At 43.2% G+C, this 27,811-nt stretch overlaps 1 protein-coding gene across 1 annotated transcript; it reads left to right on the forward strand.

Annotated features, from left to right (window-relative positions):
• Positions 1 to 4,258: 4,258 nt before the first annotated feature.
• Positions 4,259 to 24,019, forward strand: palm1a (paralemmin 1a). Its single transcript, XM_054603240.1, has 7 exons — positions 4,259 to 4,348; positions 4,854 to 4,981; positions 6,549 to 6,612; positions 6,972 to 6,993; positions 7,124 to 7,195; positions 8,505 to 8,570; positions 23,173 to 24,019. The coding sequence occupies exons 1-7, from the start codon at positions 4,259 to 4,261 to the stop codon at positions 23,772 to 23,774; spliced, it is 1,044 nt and encodes a 347-aa protein (XP_054459215.1). The 3' UTR covers positions 23,775 to 24,019.
• The last annotated feature ends 3,792 nt before the right edge of the window (positions 24,020 to 27,811 follow it).

A 27,811-nucleotide genomic window follows, 5' to 3' on the forward strand; every position in this document is an offset into this window, starting at 1 on the left:
TATAGTGTATATATACCCTCAAGAAAATAATACCTTAAAGAAAAATGTCATGAGAACAAATGCGAGTTCACTAAAAATAACTGATGAACAAAGTGAGTGAGAGATACGATGGTTTAACTTTAACAGCATCAGGTCTAGAGACAGACAGTGGGTCCACTACATGTATCATACCCAGTACTGTGAACTGGTCTCCAGTGGGCCCAGTACATCTATCTGACCCTGTAGTGTTTTTCCTCTCTACTCACATTCTCTGTTGTTCGGTCCCGTCTCCATGGAGACGACAGCAGCTTTGTTCAGAACCCTTTGAGTTGAGAAACTGTGGAGCTCAGCAGAGTTCCGCTGCAGCCACGCTTCTTATTTTGTAGTTCTTATTTTGTAGTTCTGTTCTCATCTCTTCTCTTTTTGTTCCTGAAGAACGTTGAACAAGATCACGTGTTAGTGTACATGTATACATGAGGTATACTTGTTGTGTACTTGTTCTAATCATGTTTTGTACATGCTGAAAACAAGTTGATTTCATGTTGTATATATATATATATGTATTATAATAATATATTATATATATATATACAACGGGTAAAATAAGTATTGAACACGTCACCATTTTTCTCCAAACCAAAAAAAACAAACCAAACAAACACGTTCAGAAATGAAGTTATGTGTAATCAAATGGAAGGACACAGGGAAAAAGTATTGAACATGAAGAAAGGGAGGTGCAGAAAGGCCTGGAAAGCCAAGACAGCAGCTGAAATCTATCAGTGATTAGAAAGCAGTCCTGCCCCTTGTCAGTGCAAATGAATATCAGCTGGTTCAGTCCCAACTGATGGCCTATAAAAAGGTGTCTCATTACCAAGGTGTCACACAAGAAACATCTCATGATGGGTAAAAGCAAAGAGCTCTCTCAAGACCTTCACAACCTTATTGTTGCAGAACATACTGATGGCATTGGTTCCAGAAGGATTTCTAAACTTCTGAATGTTCCAGTGAGCACTGTTGGGGCCATAATCCGGAAGTGGAAAGAACATCATTTCACCATAAACCGGCCACGACCAGGTGCTCCTCGCAAGGTTTCTGACAGAGGAGTGAAAAGAATTATCAGAAGAGTTGTCCAAGAGCCAAGGAGCACTAGTGGAGAGCTTCAGAAAGACCTGGAATCAGCAGGTACAATTGTTTCAAAGAAAACAATAAGTAATGCATCAACCGCCGTGGCCTGTATGCACGCTCACCACGCAAGACTCCACTGCTGAAGAAAAAGCATGTTGAAGCTCGTTTAAAGTTTGCTGCACAACATTCAGACAAGCCTGTGAAATACTGGGAGAATATAGTCTGGTCAGATGAGACCAACATGGAACTCTTTGGATGCCATAATACACACCATGTTTGGAGGTCAAATGGCACTGCACATCACCCCAAAAACACCAGACCAACAGTGAAGTTTGGAGGTGGAACATCATGGTGTGGGGCTGTTTTTCAGCATACGGCACTGGCAAACTTCATATCATTGAAGGAAGGATGAATGGAAAAATGTACCGAGACATTCTTGATAAAGATCTGCTGCCATCTAGCAGGATGATGAAGATGAAAGGAGGGTGGACATTTCAGCAAGACAATGATCCCAAACACACAGCCAAGGAAACTCTCCATTGGTTTCAGAGAAAGAAAATAAAGCTGCTAGAATGGCCCAGCCAATCACCTGACCTGAATCCAATAGAAACTCTATGGAAAGAACTAAAGATCAGAGTTCATAGAAGAGGCCCACGGAACCTTCAAGATCTGAAGACTGTTTGTGTGGAAGAATGGGCCAAAATCACACCTGAGCAATGCATGCCACTAGTTTCTCCATACAGGAGGCGTCTTGAAGCTGTCATTACCAACAAAGGCTAAGTGTGTTCAATACTTTTTCCCTGTGTCATTTCATTTGATTACACAAAACTAACCCTAACCCTAACCCTTATTTGTTTGGTTTTCTTTGTATGTATGGATCACTTGGGTTGTTACCGACATCTGGTGAACATTTCATGTCAATAGCACCTTTAGAAATATATTTACTGAGAAAAATGGTGACGTGTTCAATACTTATTTTACCCGCTGTATATATATATATATATATATATATATATATATATATATAAAATATAAAAGAAGGAACAGGGCTCTCTCAGGCTCAGCTGTCCGCTGGCGGACTCCGCCTCGTTCTCTGTCAAACAAAGGGAGTTTCAGTAGCATTAAGCTAACAGCTAGCGGCTAACTGTCATGTGACAGTCAGGCTGCAGTTTGCAGATCAACAGTCTGTGACTCAAACATCCAGAACATCTGCTCAGCTGACACTGAGCTGGCGCTCAGTGCTCCAGGGGCACTGAGCGCCAGCAGGATCCAGCAGAGTCCAGGTCCTGCAGAGTCCAGGTCCCGCAGAGTCCAGGTCCAGTGTATATAAACACAGAGAAGCTAAAATTAGATACAAAAACAGCTGTAAGGGATCTGAGACGAGCCGGTTCAGGTCTTAGAACCACTGAGCCGGTTCAGGTCTTAGAACTAATGAGCCGGTTCAGACGGATTAGAACCGCTGAGGCGGTTCAGATGGATTAGAACCACTGAGCCGGTTCAGGTCTTAGAACCAATGAGCCGGTTCAGACGGATTAGAACCACTGAGCCGGTTCAGGACTTAGAACCAATGAGCCGGTTCAGATGGATTAGAACCAATGAGCCGGTATCTTCTGTGTGGAACATGGTCAGTGTCAAACATCACAGCAGACATTACATTACATTACATTACATTACAGTCATTTAGCAGACGCTTTTATCCAAAGCGACTTACAGGAAGTGTATTCAACATAGGTATTCAAGAGAACTACTAGTCACCAGAAGTCATCAGTGCATCTCCTTTCTTAAACAAGACAGACACACCTGAGTGCACCTGTATCGCTTAATATGACACATTAATGGACTTCTGTCTGTCTCTCTCTGTCTGTCTCTCTGTCTCTCTCTCTGTCTCTCTCTGTCTCTCTCTCAGGGTCAGTGAGGCTCAGCAGCTCCTCGCAGTGAGTGTAAGTTACACACACACACACACACACACACACACACACACACACACACACACACACACACACACACACGTAAATACACACATATGAACATGTATGATATATAACTTCTGACTGCAGCAGATATTTAAACCTGCAGACCCCCATGAGCTGATCTGAAGTCTGCTTCTGAGCTACTTCGTTAATGCAGTTATTGATCCACACACACACAGACACACAGACACACACACACACACACACACACACACACACACACACACACACACACACACACACACACACACACACACACACACACACACACACACACACACACACACAGAGACACACACACACACAGACACACGACACACACACACACACACACACACACACACACACACACACACACACAGACACACACACACAGACACACACACACAGACACACAGACACACACACACAGACACACACACACAGAGACACACACACACAGACACACACACACAGAGACATGTTTTTTAGACGCCTCAAATAGTTAAACGATAAAAACACGATTTTAATGAAAGACATCTTTTTGAATGTTTTAGAAACAGGAAGTCTTGTGAGTAAATATTAGTATAGAAGTATTTAACAGTGTGTTTCTTTATTATACGTTAAATACTCGACTTATTCTTTACAGGATTTGTTTAAAGGAAATAAAGTAGTCCATGTATTAGTACTGTAGTAGTATTAGTACCGTGGTTGTAGAAGTTCTGTAGTAGTATTAGAACAGTAGTAGTGGGATAACTTTAGTAGTATTAGTTCTGTAGTAGTGTGAGTACTGTCAGTTGATGTGTAAAGCAGTTAAAGTGTCGGTTGATGTGTAAAGCAGTTAACGTGTCAGTTGATGTGTAAAGCGGTTAAAGTGTCAGTTGATGTGTAAAGCAGTTAAAGTGTCGGTGGATGTGTAAAGCAGTTAAAGTGTCGGTGGATGTGTAAAGCAGTTAAAGTGTCGGTTGATGTGTAAAGCAGTTAAAGTGTCGGTTGATGTGTAAAGCAGTTAAAGTGTCGGTTGATGTGTAAAGCAGTTAAAGTGTCAGTATAGGTGTAAAGCAGTTACAGTGTCGGTTGATGTGTTAAAGTGTCATGTTTAAAGTGTCGATGTGTTGAAAGTGTCGTGTAATGTGTAAAGCAGTTAAAGTGTCAGTTGATGTGTGAGTTCTCTTGGACGCAGTGTAAAAACACCATTTCCCATCATGCCTCAGGAGAAGAGGAAGTGGCAGACGGAGATGGAGAACAAGAAGCGTCAGCTGGAGGACGACAGGAGAGCTCTGCAGCACCTGAAGGTGAGACGGACGGGTTGAGGGTTCAGATCCGGTTCTTCTTTTGCAGAGTCTTTAAATGTTTGCCACTCTGAAGTGATTATCAGTCGACTAATCAATCAACATTCTAATCAACACAAATCCTAAAATAGTGAAGTGTTCACTTTTTACTTTATGAAACAGGATTAAAAACCAAAGTGAGAATAAAGAACAGTAAACAGAGTAAAGTGGATCCTGTTTGGTCCTTCAGTCAGAGGCAGGTCTTCTCCTCCAGTGTAGATCCAGAGGTCAGAGGTCAGGTGACCCTGAGCTCGTTGAGGCTGATATCAGCTGCAGAGTAAAAATATCTGCAGTTGATCTCAGATCAACGCTGCGACTCCTTTCAGCCTCACAGCTTTAAACAGCCTCCAGCTGCTGGTCTGTGAGCTGGTCTGGAGTCAGTGAAGGTTTTATTTTGGCAGACATCATGTGAACGAGTACTTTAATACTTCTATCAATGACGATCGCAGCTGATTTACTTCCTGTTCAGTCGAAGGCTCTCAGGGAGCGCTGGCTGCTGGACGGAGCACCCTCTGCTGGACCAGAACAGGAGGACGCCAGGAGACAACTGGAGCAGGACGAGGCCAAGACCAGGAGCCTGGAGGAGACCATCAACAGGTCTGATCTAATCTGTTCTAATATGGTCTAATCGGGTCTAATGCTATTTAATCTGGTCTAATCTGATTTAATCTGATTTAATCTGATTTAATCTGATTTAATCTGGTCTAATCTGATATAATCTGATTTAATCTGATTTAATCTGATTTAATCTGATTTAATCTGATTTAATCTGGTCTAATCTGATTTAATCTGATTTAATCTGATTTAATCTGGTCTAATCTGATATAATCTGATTTAATCTGATATAATCTGATTTAATCTGATTTAATCTGATTTAATCTGATTTAATCTGATTTAATCTGGTCTAATCTGATTTAATCTGATCTAATCTGGTCTAATCTGATTTAATCTGGTCTAATCTGATTTAATCTGGTCTAATCTGTTTTAATCAAATCTAATCTGATCTAATCAGATTTAATCTGATTTAATCTGATTTAATCTGATCTAATCTGGTCCACTGTTAAACTAGGAGCCTGCTGTAGACCATCAGCAGGTCTGATCTAACCTGTTCTAATCTGGTCTAATCAGGTCTAATGCTATTTAATCTGATTTAATCTGATTTAATCTGATTTAATCTGATTTAATCTGATTTAATCTGATTTAATCTGATTCAATCTGGTCTAATCTGATATAATCTGATTTAATCTGATTTAATCTGATCTAATCTGGTCTAATCTGATCTAATCTGATTTAATCTGGTCTAATCTGGTCTAATCTGGTCTAATCTGTTTTAATCTGTTTTAATCAAATCTAATCTGATCTAATCAGATTTAATCAGATTTAATCTGATCTAATCTGGTCCACTGTTAAACTAGGAGCCTGCTGTAGACCATCAGCAGGTCTGATCTAACCTGTTCTAATCTGGTCTAATCAGGTCTAATGCTATTTAATCTGGTCTAATCTGATTTAATCTGATTTAATCTGATTTAATCTGATTTAATCTGATTTAAATTGATCTAATCTGGTCTAATCATATTTAATCTGATTTAATCTGATTTAATCTGATTTAAATTGATCTAATCATATTTAATCATATTTAATCTAATCTGATTAAATCTGATTTGTGATTTAATGTGATTTAATCTGGTCTAATCTGATTTAATCTGATCTAATCTGATTTAATCTGGTCTAATCTGATCTCATCTGATTTAATTTGGTCTAATCTGTTTTAATCTGTTTTAATCAAATCTAATCTGATCTAATCAGACTTAATCTGATTTAATCTGATCTAATCTGGTCCACTGTTAAACTAGGAGCCTGCTGTAGACCATCAGCAGGTCTGATCTAAAGGTTTCCTTCAGTCTCACAGCTGATCACAGATCAGTCAGACTGTTAACGGAGACACTTTGATAATCTGACCTCAGCATCAGGAGCAACAGTTGTTCAGCTGGGGATCGAACCACCGGCCTGGTGGTTAAAGGACGACCCGCTCTACCACTGAGACGTATACAGACTAACGGCTCCCTGTAGACGACGTGACCTCATCTGACGAGTTTATTTAAATATGAACGTGTTTTAATTAAATACATTTAGAGATTAAAGAGAAATATTCTTTGTGTTGGAGGCTGGAGGCGGAGCTTCTGAGTCTGGAGACAGGAGGAGTGTGTGAGACCGAAACACACACAACTGTGAGTACACACATGAACACACACACACACACACACACACACACACACACACACACACACACACACACACACACACACATATACACACACATACACACACATACACACACACACACACACACACACACACACACACACATATACACACACGCACACACACACACACACACACACACACACACACACACACACACACACACACACACACACATACACACAACTGTGAGTACACACAAACACAGACTTCTTTATTGTGTATTTTATTTTGTAGTTTTAGAATGCAGTTTTCTGTTTCCTCTTGGACAACAGTGACTTTAATTGTGAAGTTGAACTTCCTGTCTCTTTCTCTGTGCCCGAAGGTTTCATCAGGATCTCTTAAAGGTACAGATCGTCTTCAGTTCTTGTTTGTTGTTGTTGTTGTTGTTGTTGTTGTTGTTGTCGTCGTCGTCGTCGATGTTGTTGTTGTCGTGGTTGTTGTCTCCTCTTCCTCTCACTGTGTCTCTCTGATCAGCTGTGGAGGTCAAAGGTCACAGCAGACGTCAGCAAGACAAAGCTGCTGCAGCCTCAGATCAGATAGTTCAAGGTGAGACTCTGCTGGACTCTGTAATCAGATTACAAGTCACATTACAGCATTACACATATCACATTGCAGTATCGAGTTATATTAGTCACCATTCGGATTACAGTCATCAGAATAAGGTGATCAGATTACACTAATTTGATCACAGAGTCGGATTACAGTAATCAGGTTACACTAACCAGAATAAAGAGTTAGATAACAGTAATCCAGAATAAAGAGTTAGATAACAGTAATCAGGTTACACTAACCAGAATAAAGAGTTAGATAACAGTAATCAGGTTACACTAACCAGAATAAAGAGTTAGATAACAGTAATCAGATTACACTAATTAGATCAAAGAGTCGGATTACTTATTATTATTATTATTATATTCCTTTAATGATCCCCATGGGGGAAATTCGGGTGTTGCAGCAGCTCAACTGCATAGAAACAGATAATAAATACACATATTATACAATAAAAATAAAATAGAATAAAAATAAAAATGTTCAGTATATCCACATGGGGGGGGGCTGGTCAGCATGGTGACAGACTGTGGTCTCTGCTGTTGTTGTACAGTCTGATGGCAGTGGGCACAAATGAGCGTCTGAAGCTCCGTCCTGCTCTTTGGTAGAATCAGCCGATGGCTGAAAGAGCTGCCCAGCTGCCACAGCTCCTCATGGAGAGGGTGAGAGGGATTGTCCAGGATGGCTCTGAGTTTGGCCTTCATCCTCCTCTCACCCACTGACTCCAGACTGTCCAGCTCCAGACCACCACAGAGCTGGCTCTCCTCACCAGCTTGTTGAGCTTGTTGGCATCTCCAGTCCTGATGCCACCACCCCAGCACACTACAGCAAAGAAGAGGGCGCTGGCTACCACAGACTGGTAGAATGCCAGTAATCAGATTACACTAATCAGATCAAAGAGTCGGATTAGAGTAATCAGATTACACTAATTACATCAAAGTTAGATAATTGTAATCAGATTACACTAATCAGATCAAAGAGCAAGATAACAGTAAACAGATTACATTTATTAGATCACAGAGTCGGATTACAGTAATCAGATTACACTAATTAGATCAAAGAGTAAGATTACAGTAGTCTGATTACAGAAGTCTGATTACAGTAGTCTGATTACAGAAGTCTGATTACAGTAGTCTGATTACAGTAGTCTGATTAAAGTATTCCGTTTAGAGTAGTCTGATTACAGTAGTCTGACTACAGTGAGTCAAAGAGGAATCAGTGTTGTGATGACCTTTGATGACCTCAGAGCTTCGGTCTTTACTCTGTTTCTGTGCCTGCCTCCTTTCTTTCCCATGAGCCGTTGCAGAGGTCAAAGTTGACAGAAGCCCTCGAATGAACAAAGCGAGTGAGGAGACAGATGAGATGAAGAGAGGTGAGTCACAGAGCGCCTCCTTCTCAAACCTTTAAGGAGACCCCGTCGTTCTGCCTTTAAATAGTACTTAAATAGTAATAAAAATAATAAGTCATACATTTAGATTTATTTAGCACGGCCCTCTGGATGGAAGCATTCAACTACTATGACGACCGGCTCTGCTCTGATTGGCTCGTTCAGTTCATCATCACTGCATTAAAAAACAATCCCTGTTTACTGAGAGTAGCCTCAAACACTGGAGGCGTTCAAAACCACTCCTATTTAATCAGAGTAGCCTCTAACACTGGAGTGATTTCAAAACCACTCCTATTTACTGAGAGAAGCCTCAAACACTGGAGGCGTTCAAAACCACTCCTATTTATTCAGAATAGCCTCAAACACTGGAGCCGTTCAAAACCACTCCTATTTACTGAGATTAGCCTCAAACACTGGAGGTGTTCAAAACCACTCCTATTTACTGAGAGTAGCCTCAAACACAAGAGGGATTCCAAACCACTCCTATTTACTGAGAGAAGTCTCAAACACTGGAGGAGTTCAAAACCACTCCTATTTACTGAGAGTAGCCTCAAACACTGGAGGAGTTCAAAACCACACTGTTTACTGAGAGTAGCCTCAAACACTGATGAGTTCAAAACCAATCCTATTTATTCAGAGTAGCCTCAAACACTGAAGGTGTTCAAACCACTCCTATTTAATGAGAGTAGCCTCAAACACTGGAGGCATTCAAAACCACTCCTATTTAATGAGAGTAGCCTCAAACACTGGAGCCGTTCAAAACCACTCCTATTTACTGAGATTAGCCTCAAACACTGGAGGTGTTCAAAACCACTCCTATTTACTGAGAGTAGCCTCAAACACAAGAGGGATTCCAAACCACTCCTATTTACTGAGAGTAGCCTCAAACACTGGAGGAGTTCAAAACCACACTGTTTACTGAGAGTAGCCTCAAACACTGATGAGTTCAAAACCAATCCTATTTATTCAGAGTAGCCTCAAACACTGAAGGTGTTCAAACCACTCCTATTTAATGAGAGTAGCCTCAAACACTGGAGGCATTCAAAACCACACCTATTTAATGAGAGTAGCCTCAAACACTGGAGGAGTTCAAAACCACACTGTTTACTGAGAGTCGCCTCAAACACTGGCGTTCAAAACCATTTATAATTATTCAGAATAGCCTCAAACACTGGAGGCGTTCAAGACCTCTCCTACTTACTAAGAATAGCCTCAAACACTGGAGGCGTTCAAAACCACTCCTATTTACTGAGAGTAGCCTCAAACACTGGAGGCGTTCAACACCACTCCCTGTTTAATGAGAGTCGCTTTAAACACTGGAGGACTTCAAAACCATTTATTTTTATTCAGAGTAGCCTCAAACACTGGAGGTGTTCAAAACCACACCTATTTAATCAGAGTAGCGTCAAACACTGGAGGCGTTCCAAACAACTCCTATTTACTAAGAGTAGCCTCAAACACTGGAGGCATTCCAAACCACTCCCTGTTTACTGAGAGTAGCCTCAAACACTGAGGGTGTTCAAAACCACTCATATTTACTAAGAGTAGCCTCAAACACTGGAGGCATTCAAAACCACCCTGTTTATTGAGAGCAGCCTCAAACACTGGAGGTGTTCAAAACCACTCCCTGTTTATTGAGAGTAGCCTCAAACACTGGAGGCGTTCAAAACCATTCCTATTTATTCAGAGTAGCCTCAAACATTGGAGGCGTTCAAAACCACACCTATTTAATGAGAGTAGCCTCAAACACTGGATTTAAAACCACTGAGAGTAGCCTCAAACACTGGAGGTTTCAAAACCACTCCCATTTACTGCGAGTAGCATCAAACACTGGAGGATTCAAACCACTCCTGTTTAATGAGGTAGCCTCAAACACTGGAGGTAGTTCAAAACCATTTCTATTTATTCAGAGTAGCCTCAAACACTGGAGGCGTTCAAAACCATTCCTATTTATTCAGAGTAGCCTCAAACATTGGAGGCGTTCAAAACCACACCTATTTAATGAGAGTAGCCTCAAACACTGGAGACGTTCAAGACCTCTCCTACTTACTGGGAATAGCATCAAACACTGGAGGCGTTCAAAACCACTCCTATTTACTGAGAGTCGCTTTAAACACCGGAGGTGTTCAAAACCATTTCTATTTATTCAGAGTAGCCTCAAACACTGGAGGTGTTCAAAACCACTCCCATTTACTGAGAGTAGCATCAAACACTGGAAGCATTCAAAACCACTCCCTGTTTAATGAGAGTAGCCTCAAACACTGGAGGCGTTCAAACCACACCCTATTTAATGAGAATAGCCTCAAACACTGGAGGAGTTCAAAACCATTTCTATTTATTCAGAGTAGCCTCAACCACTGGAAGCATTCTCAACCATTCCTATTTATTCAGAGTAGCCTCAAACATTGGAGGTGTTCAAAACCACACCTATTTAATGAGAGTAGCCTCAAACACTGGAGGTGTTCAAGACCTCTCCTACTTACTGAGAGTAGCCTCAAACACTGGAGGCGTTCAACACCACTCCCTGTTTAATGAGAGTCGCTTTAAACACCGGAGGCGTTCAAAACCATTTCTATTTATTCAGAGTAGCCTCAAACACTGGAGGTGTTCAAAACCACTCCCATTTACTGCGAGTAGCATCAAACAATGGAGGCATTCAAAACCACACCTATTTAATGAGAGTAGCCTCAAACACTGGAGGCGTTCAACACCACTCCCTGTTTAATGAGAGTCGCTTTAAACACTGGAGGAGTTCAAAACCATTTCTATTTATTCAGAGTAGCCTCAAACACTGGAGGTGTTCAAAACCACATATATTTAATCAGAGTAGCCTCAAACACTGGAGGTGTTCAAACCACTCCCTGTTTTACTGAGAGTAGCCTCAAACACTGGAGGAGCCCAAAACCATTTCTATTTATTCAGAGTAGACTCAACCACTGGAAGCTTTCAAAACCATTCCTATTTATTCAGAGTAGGCTCAAACACTGGAAGCGTTCAAAACCACTCCTATTTATTCAGAGTAGCCTCAAACATTGGAGGCGTTCAAAACCACACCTATATAATGAGAGTAGCCTCAAACACTGGAGGAGTTCAAAACCACTCTATTTAATGAGAGTAGCCTCAAACACTGGAGACGTTCAAGACCTCTCCTACTTACTGGGAATAGCATCAAACACTGGAGGCGTTCAAAACCACTCCTATTTACTGAGAGTAGCCTCAAACACTGGAGGCGTTCAACACCACTCCCTGTTTAATGAGAGTCGCTTTAAACACTGGAGGAGTTCAAAACCATTTCTATTTATTCAGAGTAGCCTCAAACACTGGAGGTGTTCAAAACCAGACCTATTTATTCAGAGTAGCCTCAAACACTGGAGGTGTTCAAAACCACATCTATTTAATCAGAGTAGCCTCAAACACTTGAGGCGTTCAAAACCATTCCTATTTATTCAGAGTAGCCTCAAACACTGGAGGTGTTCAAAACCACATCTATTTAATCAGAGTAGCCTCAAACACTGGAGGTGTTCAAACCACTCCCTGTTTTACTGAGAGTAGCCTCAAACATTGGAGGCATTCAAAACCACACCTATTTAATGAGAGTAGCCTCAAACACTGGAGTAGTTCAAAACCACCCTGTTTACTGAGAGTAGCCTCAAACACTGGAGGAGTTCAAAACCACTCTGTTTACTGAGAGTCGCCTCAAACACTGGCGTTCAAAACCATTAATAATTATTCAGAATAGGCTCAAACACTGGAGACGTTCAAGACCTCTCCTACTTACTAAGAATAGCCTCAAACACTGGAGGCGTTCAAAACCACTCCTATTTACTGAGAGTAGCCTCAAACACTGGAGGCATTCAACACCACTCCCTGTTTAATGAGAGTCGCTTTAAACACTGGAGGAGTTCAAAACCATTTCTATTTATTCAGAGTAGCCTCAAACACTGGAGGTGTTCAAAACCACTCCCTGTTTACTGAGAGTAGGCTCAAACACTGGAGGCGTACAAAACCATTCCTATTTATTCACAGTAGCCTCAAACACTGGAGGTGTTCAAAACCTCTCTTATTTATTGACAGTAGCCTCAAACACTGGAGGCGTTCAAAACCATTAATAATTATTCAGAATAGCCTCAAACACTGGAGGCGTTCAAAACCATTCCTATTTATTCAGAGTAGCCTCAAACACTGGAGTAGCCTCAAACACTGGAAGCATTCAAAACCACTCCTATTTACTATTTAAACACTGGAGGAGTTTAGAGTAGCCTCAAAATCACTGGAGAGTGGAGGCATTCAAAACCACTCCCTGTTTAATTTAAACACTGGAAGCTGAGAGTGGAGCCTCAAACACTGGAGGAGTTCAAAACCACTCTGTTTAATGAGAGTAGCCTCAAACACTGGATGTTCAAAACCATTATTTATTCAGAGTTAAACACTTCAGAATAGCCTCAAACACTGGAGGCATTCAAAACCATTTTAATCATTCAAACCACTCCTATTTATTCAGAGTAGCCTCAAACACTGGAGGTGTTCAAAATCACATCTATTTAATCAGAGTAGCCTCAAACACTGGAGGTGTTCAAACCACTCCCTGTTTTACTGAGAGTAGCCTCAAACACTGGAGGCATTCAAAACCACACCTATTTAATGAGAGTAGCCTCAAACACTGGAGGTGTTCAAAACCACCACTCCACTGTTTAATGAGAGTAGCCTCAAACACTGGCGTTCAAAACCATTAATAATTATTCAGAATAGCCTCAAACACTGGAGGCGTTCAAAACCATTCCTATTTATTCAGAGTAGCCTCAAACACTGGAGGTGTTCAAAACCTCTCTTATTTACTGAGAGTAGCCTCAAACACTGGAAGCGTTCAAAACCACTCCTATTTACTGAGATCAGCCTCAAACACTGGAGGAGTTTAAAAACTCTTATTTACTGACAGTAGCCTCAAACACTGGAAGTGTTAAAATCACTCCTATTTACTCAGAGTAGCCTCAAACACTGGAGGCATTCAAAACCACTCCCTGTTTAATGAGAGTCACCTCAAACACTGGAGGCGTTCAAGACCACACCTATTTAATGAGAATAGCCTCAAACACTGGAGGAGTTCAAAACCATTTCTATTTATTCAGAATAGGCTCAAACACTGGAAGCGTTCAAAACCATTCCTATTTATTCAGAGTAGGCTCAAACACTGGAAGCGTTCAAAACCATTCCTATTTATTCAGAGTAGCCTCAAACATTGGAGGCGTTCAAAACCACACCTATTTAATGAGAGTAGCCTCAAACACTGGAGGAGTTCAAAACCACTCTATTTAATGAGAGTAGCCTCAAACACTGGATGCGTTCAAGACCTCTCCTACTTACTGAGAATAGCCTCAAACACTGGAGGCGTTCAAAACCACTCCTATTTACTGAGCGTAGCCTCAAACACTGGAGGCGTTCAACACCACTCCCTGTTTAATGAGAGTCGCTTTAAACACTGGAGGAGTTCAAATCCATTTCTATTTATTCAGAGTAGCCTCAAACACTTGAGGTGTTCAAAACCATTCCTATTTATTCAGAGTAGCCTCAAACACTGGAGGCGTTCAAAACCATTCCTATTTATTCACAGTAGCCTCAAACACTGGAGGTGTTCAAAACCACACCTATTTACTGAGAGTAGCATCAAACACTGGAAGCGTTCAAAACCACTCCTATTTACTGAGATCAGCCTCAAACACTGGAGGTGTTCAAAACCACTCCTATTTACTGAGATCAGCTTCAAACACTGGAGGAGTTCAAAACCTCTCTTATTTACTGACAGTAGCCTCAAACACTGGAGGTGTTCAAAACCACACCTATTTACTGAGAGTAGCCTCAAACACTGGAGGCGTTCCAAACCACTCCTATTTACTAAGAGTAGCCTCAAACACTGGAGGCGTTCAAAACCACTCCTATTTACTAAGAGTAGCTTCAAACATTGCAGGTGTTCAAAACCACTGCTATTTACTGAGTAGCCTCTAACAATGAAGAAGTTCAAAACCACTCCCTGTTTATTGAGAGTAGCCTCAAACACTGGAGGTTTTCAAAACCACACCTATTTACTGAGAGTAGCCTCAAACACTGGAGGAGTTCAAAACCACACCTATTTACTGAGAGTTGCCTCAAACACTGGAGGCGTTCAACACCACTCCCTATTTAATGAGAGTCGCTTTAAACACCGGAGGTGTTCAAAACCATTTCTATTTATTCAGAGTAGCCTCAAACACTGGAGGTGTTCAAAACCACTCCCATTTACTGCGAGTAGCATCAAACCCTGGAAGCATTCAAAACCACTCCCTGTTTAATGAGAGTCGCCTCAAACACTGGAGGCGTTCAAAACCACACCTATTTAATGAGAATAGCCTCAAACACTGGAGGAGTTCAAAACCATTTCTATTTATTCAGAGTAGCCTCAACCACTGGAAGCGTTCTCAACCATTCCTATTTATTCAGAGTAGCCTCAAACATTGGAGGTGTTCAAAACCACACCTATTTAATGAGAGTAGCCTCAAACACTGGAGGTGTTCAAGACCTCTCCTACTTACTGAGAGTAGCCTCAAACACTGGAGGCGTTCAACACCACTCCCTATTTAATGAGAGTCGCTTTAAACACCGGAGGTGTTCAAAACCATTTCTATTTATTCAGAGTAGCCTCAAACACTGGAGGTGTTCAAGACCTCTCCTACTTACTGAGAGTAGCCTCAAACACTGGAGGCGTTCAACACCACTCCCTATTTAATGAGAGTCGCTTTAAACACCGGAGGTGTTCAAAACCATTTCTATTTATTCAGAGTAGCCTCAAACACTGGAGGTGTTCAAAACCACTCCCATTTACTGCGAGTAGCATCAAACACTGGAAGCATTCAAAACCACTCCCTGTTTAATGAGAGTCGCCTCAAACACTGGAGGCGTTCAAAACCACACCTATTTAATGAGAATAGCCTCAAACACTGGAGGAGTTCAAAACCATTTCTATTTATTCAGAGTAGCCTCAACCACTGGAAGCGTTCTCAACCATTCCTATTTATTCAGAGTAGCCTCAAACATTGGAGGTGTTCAAAACCACACCTATTTAATGAGAGTAGCCTCAAACACTGGAGGTGTTCAAGACCTCTCCTACTTACTGAGAGTAGCCTCAAACACTGGAGGCGTTCAACACCACTCCCTGTTTAATGAGAGTCGCTTTAAACACCGGAGGCGTTCAAAACCATTTCTATTTATTCAGAGTAGCCTCAAACACTGGAGGTGTTCAAAACCACTCCCATTTACTGCGAGTAGCATCAAACAATGGAGGCATTCAAAACCACACCTATTTAATGAGAGTAGCCTCAAACACTGGAGGCGTTCAACACCACTCCCTGTTTAATGAGAGTCGCTTTAAACACTGGAGGAGTTCAAAACCATTTCTATTTATTCAGAGTAGCCTCAAACACTTCAGGCGTTCAAAACCATTACTATTTATTCAGAGTAGCCTCAAACACTGGAGGTGTTCAAAACCACATATATTTAATCAGAGTAGCCTCAAACACTTGAGGCGTTCAAAACCATTCCTATTTATTCAGAGTAGCCTCAAACACTGGAGGTGTTCAAAACCACATATATTTAATCAGAGTAGCCTCAAACACTTGAGGCGTTCAAAACCAGTCCTATTTAATCAGAGTAGCCTCAAACACTGGAGGTGTTCAAACCACTCCCTGTTTTACTGAGAGTAGCCTCAAACACTGGAGGAGCCCAAAACCATTTCTATTTATTCAGAGTAGACTCAACCACTGGAAGCTTTCAAAACCATTCCTATTTATTCAGAGTAGGCTCAAACACTGGAAGCGTTCAAAACCACTCCTATTTATTCAGAGTAGCCTCAAACATTGGAGGCGTTCAAAACCACACCTATATAATGAGAGTAGCCTCAAACACTGGAGGAGTTCAAAACCACTCTATTTAATGAGAGTAGCCTCAAACACTGGAGACGTTCAAGACCTCTCCTACTTACTGGGAATAGCATCAAACACTGGAGGCGTTCAAAACCACTCCTATTTACTGAGAGTAGCCTCAAACACTGGAGGCGTTCAACACCACTCCCTGTTTAATGAGAGTCGCTTTAAACACTGGAGGAGTTCAAAACCATTTCTATTTATTCAGAGTAGCCTCAAACACTTGAGGCGTTCAAAACCATTCCTATTTATTCAGAGTAGCCTCAAACACTGGAGGTGTTCAAAACCACATCTATTTAATCAGAGTAGCCTCAAACACTGGAGGTGTTCAAACCACTCCCTGTTTTACTGAGAGTAGCATCAAACATTGGAGGCATTCAAAACCACACCTATTTAATGAGAGTAGCCTCAAACACTGGAGTAGTTCAAAACCACCCTGTTTACTGAGAGTAGCCTCAAACACTGGAGGAGTTCAAAACCACTCTGTTTACTGAGAGTCGCCTCAAACACTGGCGTTCAAAACCATTAATAATTATTCAGAATAGGCTCAAACACTGGAGACGTTCAAGACCTCTCCTACTTACTAAGAATAGCCTCAAACACTGGAGGCGTTCAAAACCACTCCTATTTACTGAGAGTAGCCTCAAACACTGGAGGCATTCAACACCACTCCCTGTTTAATGAGAGTCGCTTTAAACACTGGAGGAGTTCAAAACCATTTCTATTTATTCAGAGTAGCCTCAAACACTGGAGGTGTTCAAAACCAGACCTATTTAATCAGAGTATCCTCAAACACTGGAGGCATTCCAAACCACTCCCTGTTTACTGAGAGTAGCATCAAACCCTGGAAGCATTCAAAACCACTCCCTGTTTAATGAGAGTCGCCTCAAACACTGGAGGCGTTCAAAACCACACCTATTTAATGAGAATAGCCTCAAACACTGGAGGAGTTCAAAACCATTTCTATTTATTCAGAGTAGCCTCAACCACTGGAAGCGTTCTCAACCATTCCTATTTATATTCAGAGTCAAACACTGGAGGTGTTCAGCCTCAAACATTGGAGGTGTTCAAAACCACACCTATTTATTTATGAGAGTAGCCTCAAACACTGGAGGTGTTCAAGACCTCTCCTGGAGAGTAGCCTCAAACACTGGAGGCGTTCAAAACCACTCCTATTTAATGAGAGTAGCCTCAAACACTGGAGGTGTTCAAAACCATTTCTCAAAACCACTCCTATTTAATGAGAGTAGCCTCAAACACTGGAGGCGTTCAAAACCACTTTATTTAATGAGTAGCCTTAAACACTTGAGGTGTTCAAAACCATTTCTATTTATTCAGAGTAGCCTCAAACACTGGAGGTGTTCAAAACCACTCCTATTTAATCAGAGTAGCCTCAAACACTGGAGGTGTTCAAAACCACTCCCTGTTTAATGAGAGTAGCCTCAAACACTGGAGGCGTTCAAAACCACTCCTATTTAATGAGAATAGCCTCAAACACTGGAGGAGTTCAAAACCATTTCTATTTATTCAGAGAGCCTCAAACACTGGAGGCGTTCAAAACCATTCCTATTTATTCAGAGTAGCCTCAAACACTGGAGGTGTTCAAAACCACACCTAAACACTTTTCAAAACCACTGACTGAGAGTAGCCTCAAACACTGGAGGCATTCAAAACCACTCCTATTTAATGAGAGTAGCCTCAAACACTGGAGGAGTTCAACACCACTCCTATTTAATGAGAGTAGCTTCAAACACTGGAGGCGTTCAAAACCATTTCTATTTATTCAGAATAGCCTCAAACACTGGATTTCAAAACCATTCCTATTTATTCACAGTAGCCTCAAACACTGGAGGTGTTCAAAACCACTCCTATTTAATGAGAGTAGCCTCAAACACTGGAGGCGTTCAAAACCACTCCTATTTAATGAAACACTGGAGTTTAAAAACTCTTATTTACTGCCTCAAACACTGGAGGCATTCAAAACCACTTTTTATTTAAACACTTCAAAACCACACCTATTTAATGAGAATAGCCTCAAACACTGGAGGAGTTCAAAACCATTTCTATTTATTCAGAGTAGCCTCAAACACTGGAGGTGTTCAAAACCATTCATTTAAGAGTAGCCTCAAACATTGGAGGCGTTCAAAACCACACCTATTTATTGAGAGTAGCCTCAAACACTGGAGGTGTTCAAAACCACTCTGTTTACAAAGCCTCAAACACACACCCATTTATTTAATCAGAGTAGCCTCAAACACTGGAGGTGTTCAAGACCTCTCCTACTTACTGAGAATAGCCTCAAACACTGGAGGTGTTCAAACCACTCCCTGTTTTTCAAACTGGACCAAAACCATTTCTATTTATTCAGAGTAGCCTCAAACACTGGAGGAGTTCAAAACCACTCCTATTTATTCAGAGAATAGCCTCAAACACTGGAGGCGTTCAAAACCACTCCTGTTTAATGAGAGTAGCCTCAAACACTGGAGGCGTTCAAAACCACTCTATTTAATGAGAGTAGCCTCAAACACTGGAGGCGTTCAAGACCTCTCCTATTTACTGGGAATAGCATCAAACACTGGAGGATTTCAAAACCACTCCTATTTACTGAGAGTAGCCTCAAACACTGGAGGCGTTCAACACCACTCCTGTTTAATGAGAGTCGCTTTAAACACTGGAGGAGTTCAAAACCATTTCTATTTATTCAGAGTAGCCTCAAACACTTGAGGCGTTCAAAACCATTCCTATTTATTCAGAGTAGCCTCAAACACTGGAGGTGTTCAAAACCACATCTATTTAATCAGAGTAGCCTCAAACACTGGAGGTGTTCAAACCACTCCCTGTTTTACTGAGAGTAGCATCAAACATTGGAGGCATTCAAAACCACACCTATTTAATGAGAGTAGCCTCAAACACTGGAGTAGTTCAAAACCACCCTGTTTACTGAGAGTAGCCTCAAACACTGGAGGAGTTCAAAACCACTCTGTTTACTGAGAGTCGCCTCAAACACTGGCGTTCAAAACCATTAATAATTATTCAGAATAGGCTCAAACACTGGAGACGTTCAAGACCTCTCCTACTTACTAAGAATAGCCTCAAACACTGGAGGCGTTCAAAACCACTCCTATTTACTGAGAGTAGCCTCAAACACTGGAGGCATTCAACACCACTCCCTGTTTAATGAGAGTCGCTTTAAACACTGGAGGAGTTCAAAACCATTTCTATTTATTCAGAGTAGCCTCAAACACTGGAGGTGTTCAAAACCAGACCTATTTAATCAGAGTATCCTCAAACACTGGAGGCATTCCAAACCACTCCCTGTTTACTGAGAGTAGGCTCAAACACTGGAGGCGTACAAAACCATTCCTATTTATTCACAGTAGCCTCAAACACTGGAGGTGTTCAAAACCTCTCTTATTTATTGACAGTAGCCTCAAACACTGGAGGCGTTCAAAACCATTAATAATTATTCAGAATAGCCTCAAACACTGGAGGCGTTCAAAACCATTCCTATTTATTCACAGTAGCCTCAAACACTGGAGGTGTTCAAAACCTCTCTTATTTACTGAGAGTAGCCTCAAACACTGGAAGCATTCAAAACCACTCCTATTTACTGAGATCAGCCTCAAACACTGGAGGAGTTTAAAAACTCTTATTTACTGACAGTAGCCTCAAACACTGGAAGCGTTAAAATCACTCCTATTTACTGAGAGTAGCCTCAAACACTGGAGGCATTCAAAACCACTCCCTGTTTAATGAGAATAGCCTCAAACACTGGAAGCGTTCAAAACCATTCCTATTTATTCAGAGTAGGATCAAACACTGGAAGCGTTCAAAACCATTCCTATTCATTCAGAGTAGCCTCAAACATTGGAGGCGTTCAAAACCACACCTATTTAATGAGAGTAGCCTCAAACACTGGATGAGTTCAAAACCATTTCTATTTATTCAGAGTAGCCTCAAACACTTGAGGCGTTCAAAACCATTCCTATTCATTCAGAGTAGCCTCAAACACTGGAGGCATTCAAAACCACACCTATTTAATCAGAGTAGCCTCAAACACTGGAGGTGTTCAAACCACTCCCTGTTTTACTGAGAGTAGCCTCAAACACTGGAGGAGTTCAAAACCACTCTGTTTACTGAGAGTCGCCTCAAACACTGGCGTTCATAACCATTAATAATTATTCAGAATAGCCTCAAACACTGGAGGCGTTCAAAACCATTCCTATTCATTCAGAGTAGCCTCAAACACTGGAGGTGTTCAAAATCACATCTATTTAATCAGAGTAGCCTCAAACACTGGAGGTGTTCAAACCACTCCCTGTTTTACTGAGAGTAGCCTCAAACACTGGAGGCATTCAAAACCACACCTATTTAATGAGAGTAGTCTCAAACACTGGAGGAGTTCAAAACCACACCTATTTAATGAGAGTAGCCTCAAACACTGGAGGCGTTCAACACCACTCCCTGTTTAATGAGAGTCGCCTCAAACACTGGCGTTCAAAACCATTAATAATTATTCAGAATAGCCTCAAACACTGGAGGCGTTCAAAACCATTCCTATTTATTCACAGTAGCCTCAAACACTGGAGGTGTTCAAAACCTCTCTTATTTACTGAGAGTAGCCTCAAACACTGGAAGCGTTCAAAACCACTCCTATTTACTGAGATCAGCCTCAAACACTGGAGGAGTTTAAAAACTCTTATTTACTGACAGTAGCCTCAAACACTGGAAGTGTTAAAATCACTCCTATTTACTCAGAGTAGCCTCAAACACTGGAGGCATTCAAAACCACTCCCTGTTTAATGAGAGTCGCCTCAAACACTGGAGGCGTTCAAAACCACACCTATTTAATGAGAATAGCCTCAAACACTGGAGGAGTTCAAAACCATTTCTATTTATTCAGAATAGGCTCAAACACTGGAAAACCATTCCTATTTATTCAGAGTAGGCTCAAACACTGGAAGCGTTCAAAACCATTCCTATTTATTCAGAGTAGCCTCAACATTGGAGGCGTTCAAAACCACACCTATTTAATGAGAGTAACCTCAAACACTGGAGGAGTTCAAAACCACTCTGTTTACTGAGAGTAGCCTCAAACACTGGCGTTCAAAACCATTTATAATTATTCAGAATAGCCTCAAACACTGGAGGCGTTCAAGACCTCTCCTACTTACTGAGAATAGCCTCAAACACTGAAGGTGTTCAAACCACTCCCTGTTTTACTGAGAGTTGCCTCAAACACTGGATGCATTCAAAACCACACCTATTTAATGAGAGTAGCCTCAAACACTGGAGGAGTTCAAGACCTCTCCTACTTACTGAGAATAGCCTCAAACACTGGAGGCGTTCAACACCACTCCCTGTTTAATGAGAGTCGCTTTAAACACCGGAGGCGTTCAAAACCATTTCTATTTATTCAGAGTAGCCTCAAACACTGGAGGCGTTCAAAACCACTCCCATTTACTGCAAGTAGCATCAAACACTGGAGGATTTTAAACCACTCTATTTAGTGAGAGTAGCCTCAAACACTGGAGGCGTTGAAGACCTCTCCTACTTACTGAGAATACTCAAACACTGGAGGCGTTCAAAACCACTCCTATTTATTCAGAGTAGCCTCAAACACTGGAGGCGTTCCAAACCACTCCTATTTATTAAGGGTAGCCTCAAACACTGGAGGCGTTCAAAACCACTCCTATTTTGAGACCTGTAGACCACATCCAGCACAGTTGAACAGCAGACAGGAGGTCAGAGGTTGCAGCATGTAGACGAGTGGGAGGACGAGTTCAAGAGAATGTGTCTTCATGTGTCACATTTAACCACCTGTCTGTCCATCTGTCTCTCTGTTTTTTGTCTATTGTCCGACGTGTCTGTCCCTCTCTCTGTCTGTCCCTCTGTCCCTTGGAGTCTCTAACTGTCTGTCTGCCTGTCTTTCTCTCTGTCTGTCTGTCTGTCTGTCTGCCTGTCTGTCCTCCTCTGACCCGTCCTCCCTGCAGCCATGTACTCAGTGGAGATCACAGTAGAGCGGGACAAAGTGACGGGGGAGACCCGGGTTCTGTCCACTAACACCACACTTCCTGTTGACCTTTCTCACCAAGGGGTCAAAGTTTACGAGGACGAGAGGAAAGGTGATGTCATCACATAGGAACCAGGTTCAGCACTATGAGATCAGATGATCCAGAATCAGATCCTTCAAACCCGTCTCACCAGGGTCAAAGAGTGAGACCTGACTGAGCATGCTCCTCCTCTTCCTCCTCCTCCTCTTCCTCCTCCTTCTCCTCCTCCTCTTCTTCTCCTCTAATTCCTCTTCCTCCTCTAACTCCTCCTCTTCTTCCTCCTCCTCTTCCTCCTCTACTCTTCTTCCTCCTCCTCCTCTTCTTCCTCTAACTCCTCCTCCTCCTCTTCTTCCTCTTCCTACTCTTCCTCCTCCTCCTCTTCCTCCTCTTCCTCCTCCTCTTCTTCCTCTTCCTCCTCTTCCTCCACGTCTTCCTCCTTCAAGAGGAGGAGGAAGGTCTTTCATTGCATGTTGAGTGACATCACAGGGTGTAGGACAATCGTCTGTTCCTATTGGTCCTTCAGCTGTGACTAAGTCCTGGTCTGGACTCTGATCCTGATCCTGATCCTGGTTCTGTGTCTCTCAGTGGTCCACGAGATGAACGGTGTAGATGGCGTTCAGCTGCTCAGCGTCTCTGAGGTTGAAGAGCTCATCCACAAAGCCGACGAGGCCTCCATGATGTCACAGACCGTCGCCACGGTGACCCCTCCCCCGACAGCGGAGGTCCGGGAGGAGGCGCATCCCAAGCTACCACCGGCAGAGATCACCGGGCTGGAGGCCAAACCGTGCGACGAGCCGAGCGTGGCCGAGGCCAGCGCCGAGAACCCCGTCACCATGGTGTTCATGGGGTATCAGAGCGTGGAGGATGAGGACCAGACCAAGAAGGTTCTGGGTCTTCAGGGGACGGTGAGAGCCGAGCTGGTGCTGATCCACGACGCCAACGGGAAGACATCACCGGGAGGAGGGACGGAGGACACCGCCGGGGCTCAGACACCGGCTCCAGCTCCGCCCGCCGCACCGCCCGCCACGCCGCCCGCCGCACTGCCCTCCACCAAACCTCTGGAGACGGCAGCGGCGAGCAACGGGGAGACGGCGGGTGAGGTGAAGGGTGGAGCGGAGGAGGTGAAGGGTGGAGTGGAGGAGGTGAAGAAGGAGAAGCAACCATGTAAGTGCTGCAGCATCATGTGACCCTGCAGCGTCATGTGACCCTGCAGCATCATGTGACCCTGAAGGCGGCGCCGCTTCAGAATGTAACCATATTAACATAAAAAGAACGGAGACTTTCCAGGACAAAAACTACAGGAAGTAAACTCCACCCACTGCCCTAAGCCCCGCCTCTAACAACATGACATCATTTCCTGTTTCTTCATTCTCTTGTTTTATAAAACCTCTCTTTACTTTTTTCTATTTTCTTGAAGCGTTTTTACTTTTGTACTCATGGATGAGTCTGATTAGCTTAGCATTAGCATTAGCATCAGCATTAGCATTAGCTTGTAGCATTAAACTACTCTGTCTCTTTAAGAGCTCTATGATAGAAAACAGTGAATTCATTTTCGAGTTGTATTTATTTCATTTTGTAACTTTCATGATTCTGTTTGTTGGAGTTTTATAAACGAGAAAATAAAACAGTCGACTCAAGAAACTGATTCTGTGTTTATGTTTGCCTCTATCACCTCCATCACCTCCATCACCTGTATGACCTCCATCACCTCCATCACCTGTATGACCTCTATCACCTCCATCACCTGTATGACCTCCATCACCTGTATGACCTCTATCACCTCCATCACCTGTATGACCTCTATCACCTCCATCACCTGTATGACCTCCATCACCTCCATCACCTGTATGACCTCTATCACCTCCATCACCTGTATGACCTCCATCACCTCCATCACCTGTATGACCTCTATCACCTCCATCACCTGTATGACCTCCATCACCTGTATGACCTCCATCACCTCCATCACCTGTATGACCTCTATCACCTCCATCACCTGTATGACCTCCATCACCTCCATCACCTGTATGACCTCTATCACCTCCATCACCTGTATGACCTCCATCACCTCCACCTGTATGACCTCCATCACCTCCATCACCTGTATGACCTCCAACACCTCCATCACCTGCATGACCTCCATCACCTGTATGACCTCCATCACCTCCACTACGTAGAAAGTGATGTCTTTTTGATTTTCACTAATAATTTAATTAAGCCTGCGTTCAGAAATGTTCTTATTTGTGTGTGAACTTTGTTAGCGTCCCTCTAATCCATCAGACAGGGCCTAAGTGTATATGTGTGTCTGTGTGTGTGTGTGTGTGTGTGTGTGTGTCTGTGTGTCTGTGTGTGTGTGTCTGTGTGTGTGTGTCGGGGGGGGTGCGGTCAGTCATTGTGAGTATGTTTCTGTTAGTCAGCAGCATTCCTGACAAACTCTACTGCTCAGCAACACACACACACACACACCCACAAACATCCCCCCCCACACACACCCACACACACACACACCACACACACACACACACACACACACACAGGAAGTGTATTCACACACAAGAGAACACACACACACACACACACACACACACACACACATTGCAACACACACCCCCACACACACCACACACACACACACACACACACACACACACACACACACACACACACACACACACACACACACACACACACACACACACACACACACACACACACACACACACACACAAACATACAACACCCACACACACCCACCACACACCACACACACACACCCACACACCCACCCACACACACACATAAACACCCCCCACACACACACACCCACACACATACCCACACACCCACCCACACACACACACAAACACACACACACACACACACACACACACAAAAACATCCCCCCCCCCCCCCCCCACACCCACCCACACACACAAACATCCTCCCCCCACACACACACACACGCTCTGTGTGTACCAGTCCTCCATCAGCCGGCGGAGCTGGACCTGCAGGTGAGTCCCCGTCCTGTTCGTCTGTTTGTTGTTACCTGTGTGACATCATCATGATGACATCACCTACAGGTGGATGACTCCAGAAGTCAGTTTGATAAAAGTTGTTGATGTAAAGAAATACAAACGTTAGCTCCAGCAGCCAGACGACGTGATTGGACGCTGCTGTCTCTCCCACAGTGACTGACGGTTAATAAACATGTTTGTTTACATCTTTCATCTGTTGACAAACAAACAGAATATGATCTTTGATGTGATTGTTTTTAAATATCTATCTATCTATATCAAGGTGTTTGTAATGGACTCTTATTTTCTCTCATTGTTTCATATGTGTTATCTGTATGAATCAATACCTTTATATGTATATGGTGTTCAGTGTTCTAATAACATGATAATAATATGAATCAAACAGAAATTGTTCTCAGTTGGATAATATTTCACATAATAACGATTTCCCTCAAACCAAAATTATTGAAACCTGCTGACATAACATATTTGTCCTCTTCATCATTGTGGATCACGACTAGGTCTGTGGTCCTCTTCAGAAACCAGGTCCTGGTCTCTCAGAGGGTCTTCTGGCTCCGTTATCTTGGAGAAACCAGGTCCTGGTCTTCTCACTCCTAAACTATCACACTGATATCGGGACATAAAGCCTTTCTGATTTGGGGTGAACTGTCCCTCCGCTGTGGCTCAGTGGAGAGCAGGGTAGTTCTCCAATCAGAGGATCGGCGGTTCGATCCCTGGCTCCCTGGCTCCATGTCAATGTGCCCTTGGGCAAGACACTTAACCCCAAATTGCTCCCGCAGGCTGTTCCTGCGGTGTATGTATGTGTATGAATGTTAGTTAGGGTCCTGATGGGCAGGTGGCACCTTGCATGGTAGCTCCTGTCATCAGTGTATGAATGGGTGTGAATGGGTGAATGATATGTAATGTAAAAGCGCTTTGAGTGGTCGGAAGACTAGAAAAGCGCTATACGAGTACAGTCCATGACGATGGCTCCGCACTCATCATGCTTGGCGACTTCAACATCCAGACTGATAAGTTAGAACCGCTGCTTTCCTTCCTCTCCTCCTTTGACCTCTATCGCTCTTCTTCTCCTACCCACAAGGCCGGCAACCAGCTGGATCTTATCTTCACTAGACACTGTTCTACTGCTAACCTCTCTGTCACTCCCCTCCAGCTCTCGGACCACTACTTCATGTCCTACTCCCTCTCCCTCTCCTCTCCCCCCTTACTTCCTCCACCTACCCACATGGTTTCTACCCGTAGTCACCTCCGCTCCCTCTCCCCCGCTGATCTTTCCTCTTCCGTTACCTCTGCCCTCCCTGACCCTGAATCCTTCTCTCTCCTATCCCCCGATACTGCTACTGATCTTCTCCTCTCAACCCTTTCCTCCTCTTTGGACAACCTCTGTCCCCTCACCTCCAGGCCTGCACGGCCAACTCCTCCTGCCCCGTGGCTGTCGGACTCAGTGCGTACTGATAGACGGAGCCTAAGAGCGGCTGAGCGCAAATGGAGAACAGGCAAACTCCCGGAGGACCTTCTTAACTTCCAATCTCTCCTTTCCACTTTTTCCTCCTCTCTAGCTACTGCTAAAGCGGCTTTTTTCCGCTCTAAAATCCTAACCTCTGCTTCCAATCCTAAAAAACTCTTTGAAACTTTCTCTTCACTCCTCCAACCCCCACCCCCTCCTCCTACTTCCTCCCTTCTCCCTGATGATTTCAAACGATATCAGATCCTCCTTCTCTCAGCCCCCCTCTCCCTGTCCACCCTCTCCCTCTCTACCCTCTCCAGCTCTTCCCCCTCAGCTCCCCCTTCCCTCTCCACACCCCATCTTACCCTATTTTGCTCCCCTCTCCCCTAACGAGGTCCTCGACCTTGTTACATCTAACGGCCCCACCACGTGCTCCCTTGACCCGATCCCCTCCCCTCTTCTTCAGTCTATTGCCACTGAACTCCTTCCTTTCCTCACCCACCTCATCAACACATCTCTCATCTTGGGATGCTTTCCCTCAGCTTTCAAGACTGCCAGAGTCACCCCCCTTCTGAAAAAACCATCACTTGACCCCTCTGATGTCAAGAACTTCAGACCGGTTTCTCTTTCTACCCTTTCTATCCAAAACACTTGAACACGCTGTCTCTAAACAACTGTCTTCCTACCTCCACCAGAACAACCTCTTGGACCCCCACCAGTCCGGGTTCAAGGTGGGTCACTC

The sequence above is a fragment of the Anoplopoma fimbria genome, chromosome 8 (assembly GCF_027596085.1).
Source record: "Anoplopoma fimbria isolate UVic2021 breed Golden Eagle Sablefish chromosome 8, Afim_UVic_2022, whole genome shotgun sequence".
In the NCBI taxonomy this organism is placed as follows: domain Eukaryota; kingdom Metazoa; phylum Chordata; class Actinopteri; order Perciformes; family Anoplopomatidae; genus Anoplopoma; species Anoplopoma fimbria.

Coding starts and splice junctions, on each gene's coding strand:
- palm1a (XM_054603240.1), top strand. CDS start 4,259: ATGCCTCAGGAGAAGAGGAAGTGGCAGACGGAGATGGAGAACAAGAAG. Junction 4,349..4,853: donor GAGCTCTGCAGCACCTGAAG/GTGAGACGGACG, acceptor CTTCCTGTTCAG/TCGAAGGCTCTCAGGGAGCG. Junction 6,994..7,123: donor TTCATCAGGATCTCTTAAAG/GTACAGATCGTC, acceptor CTCTCTGATCAG/CTGTGGAGGTCAAAGGTCAC.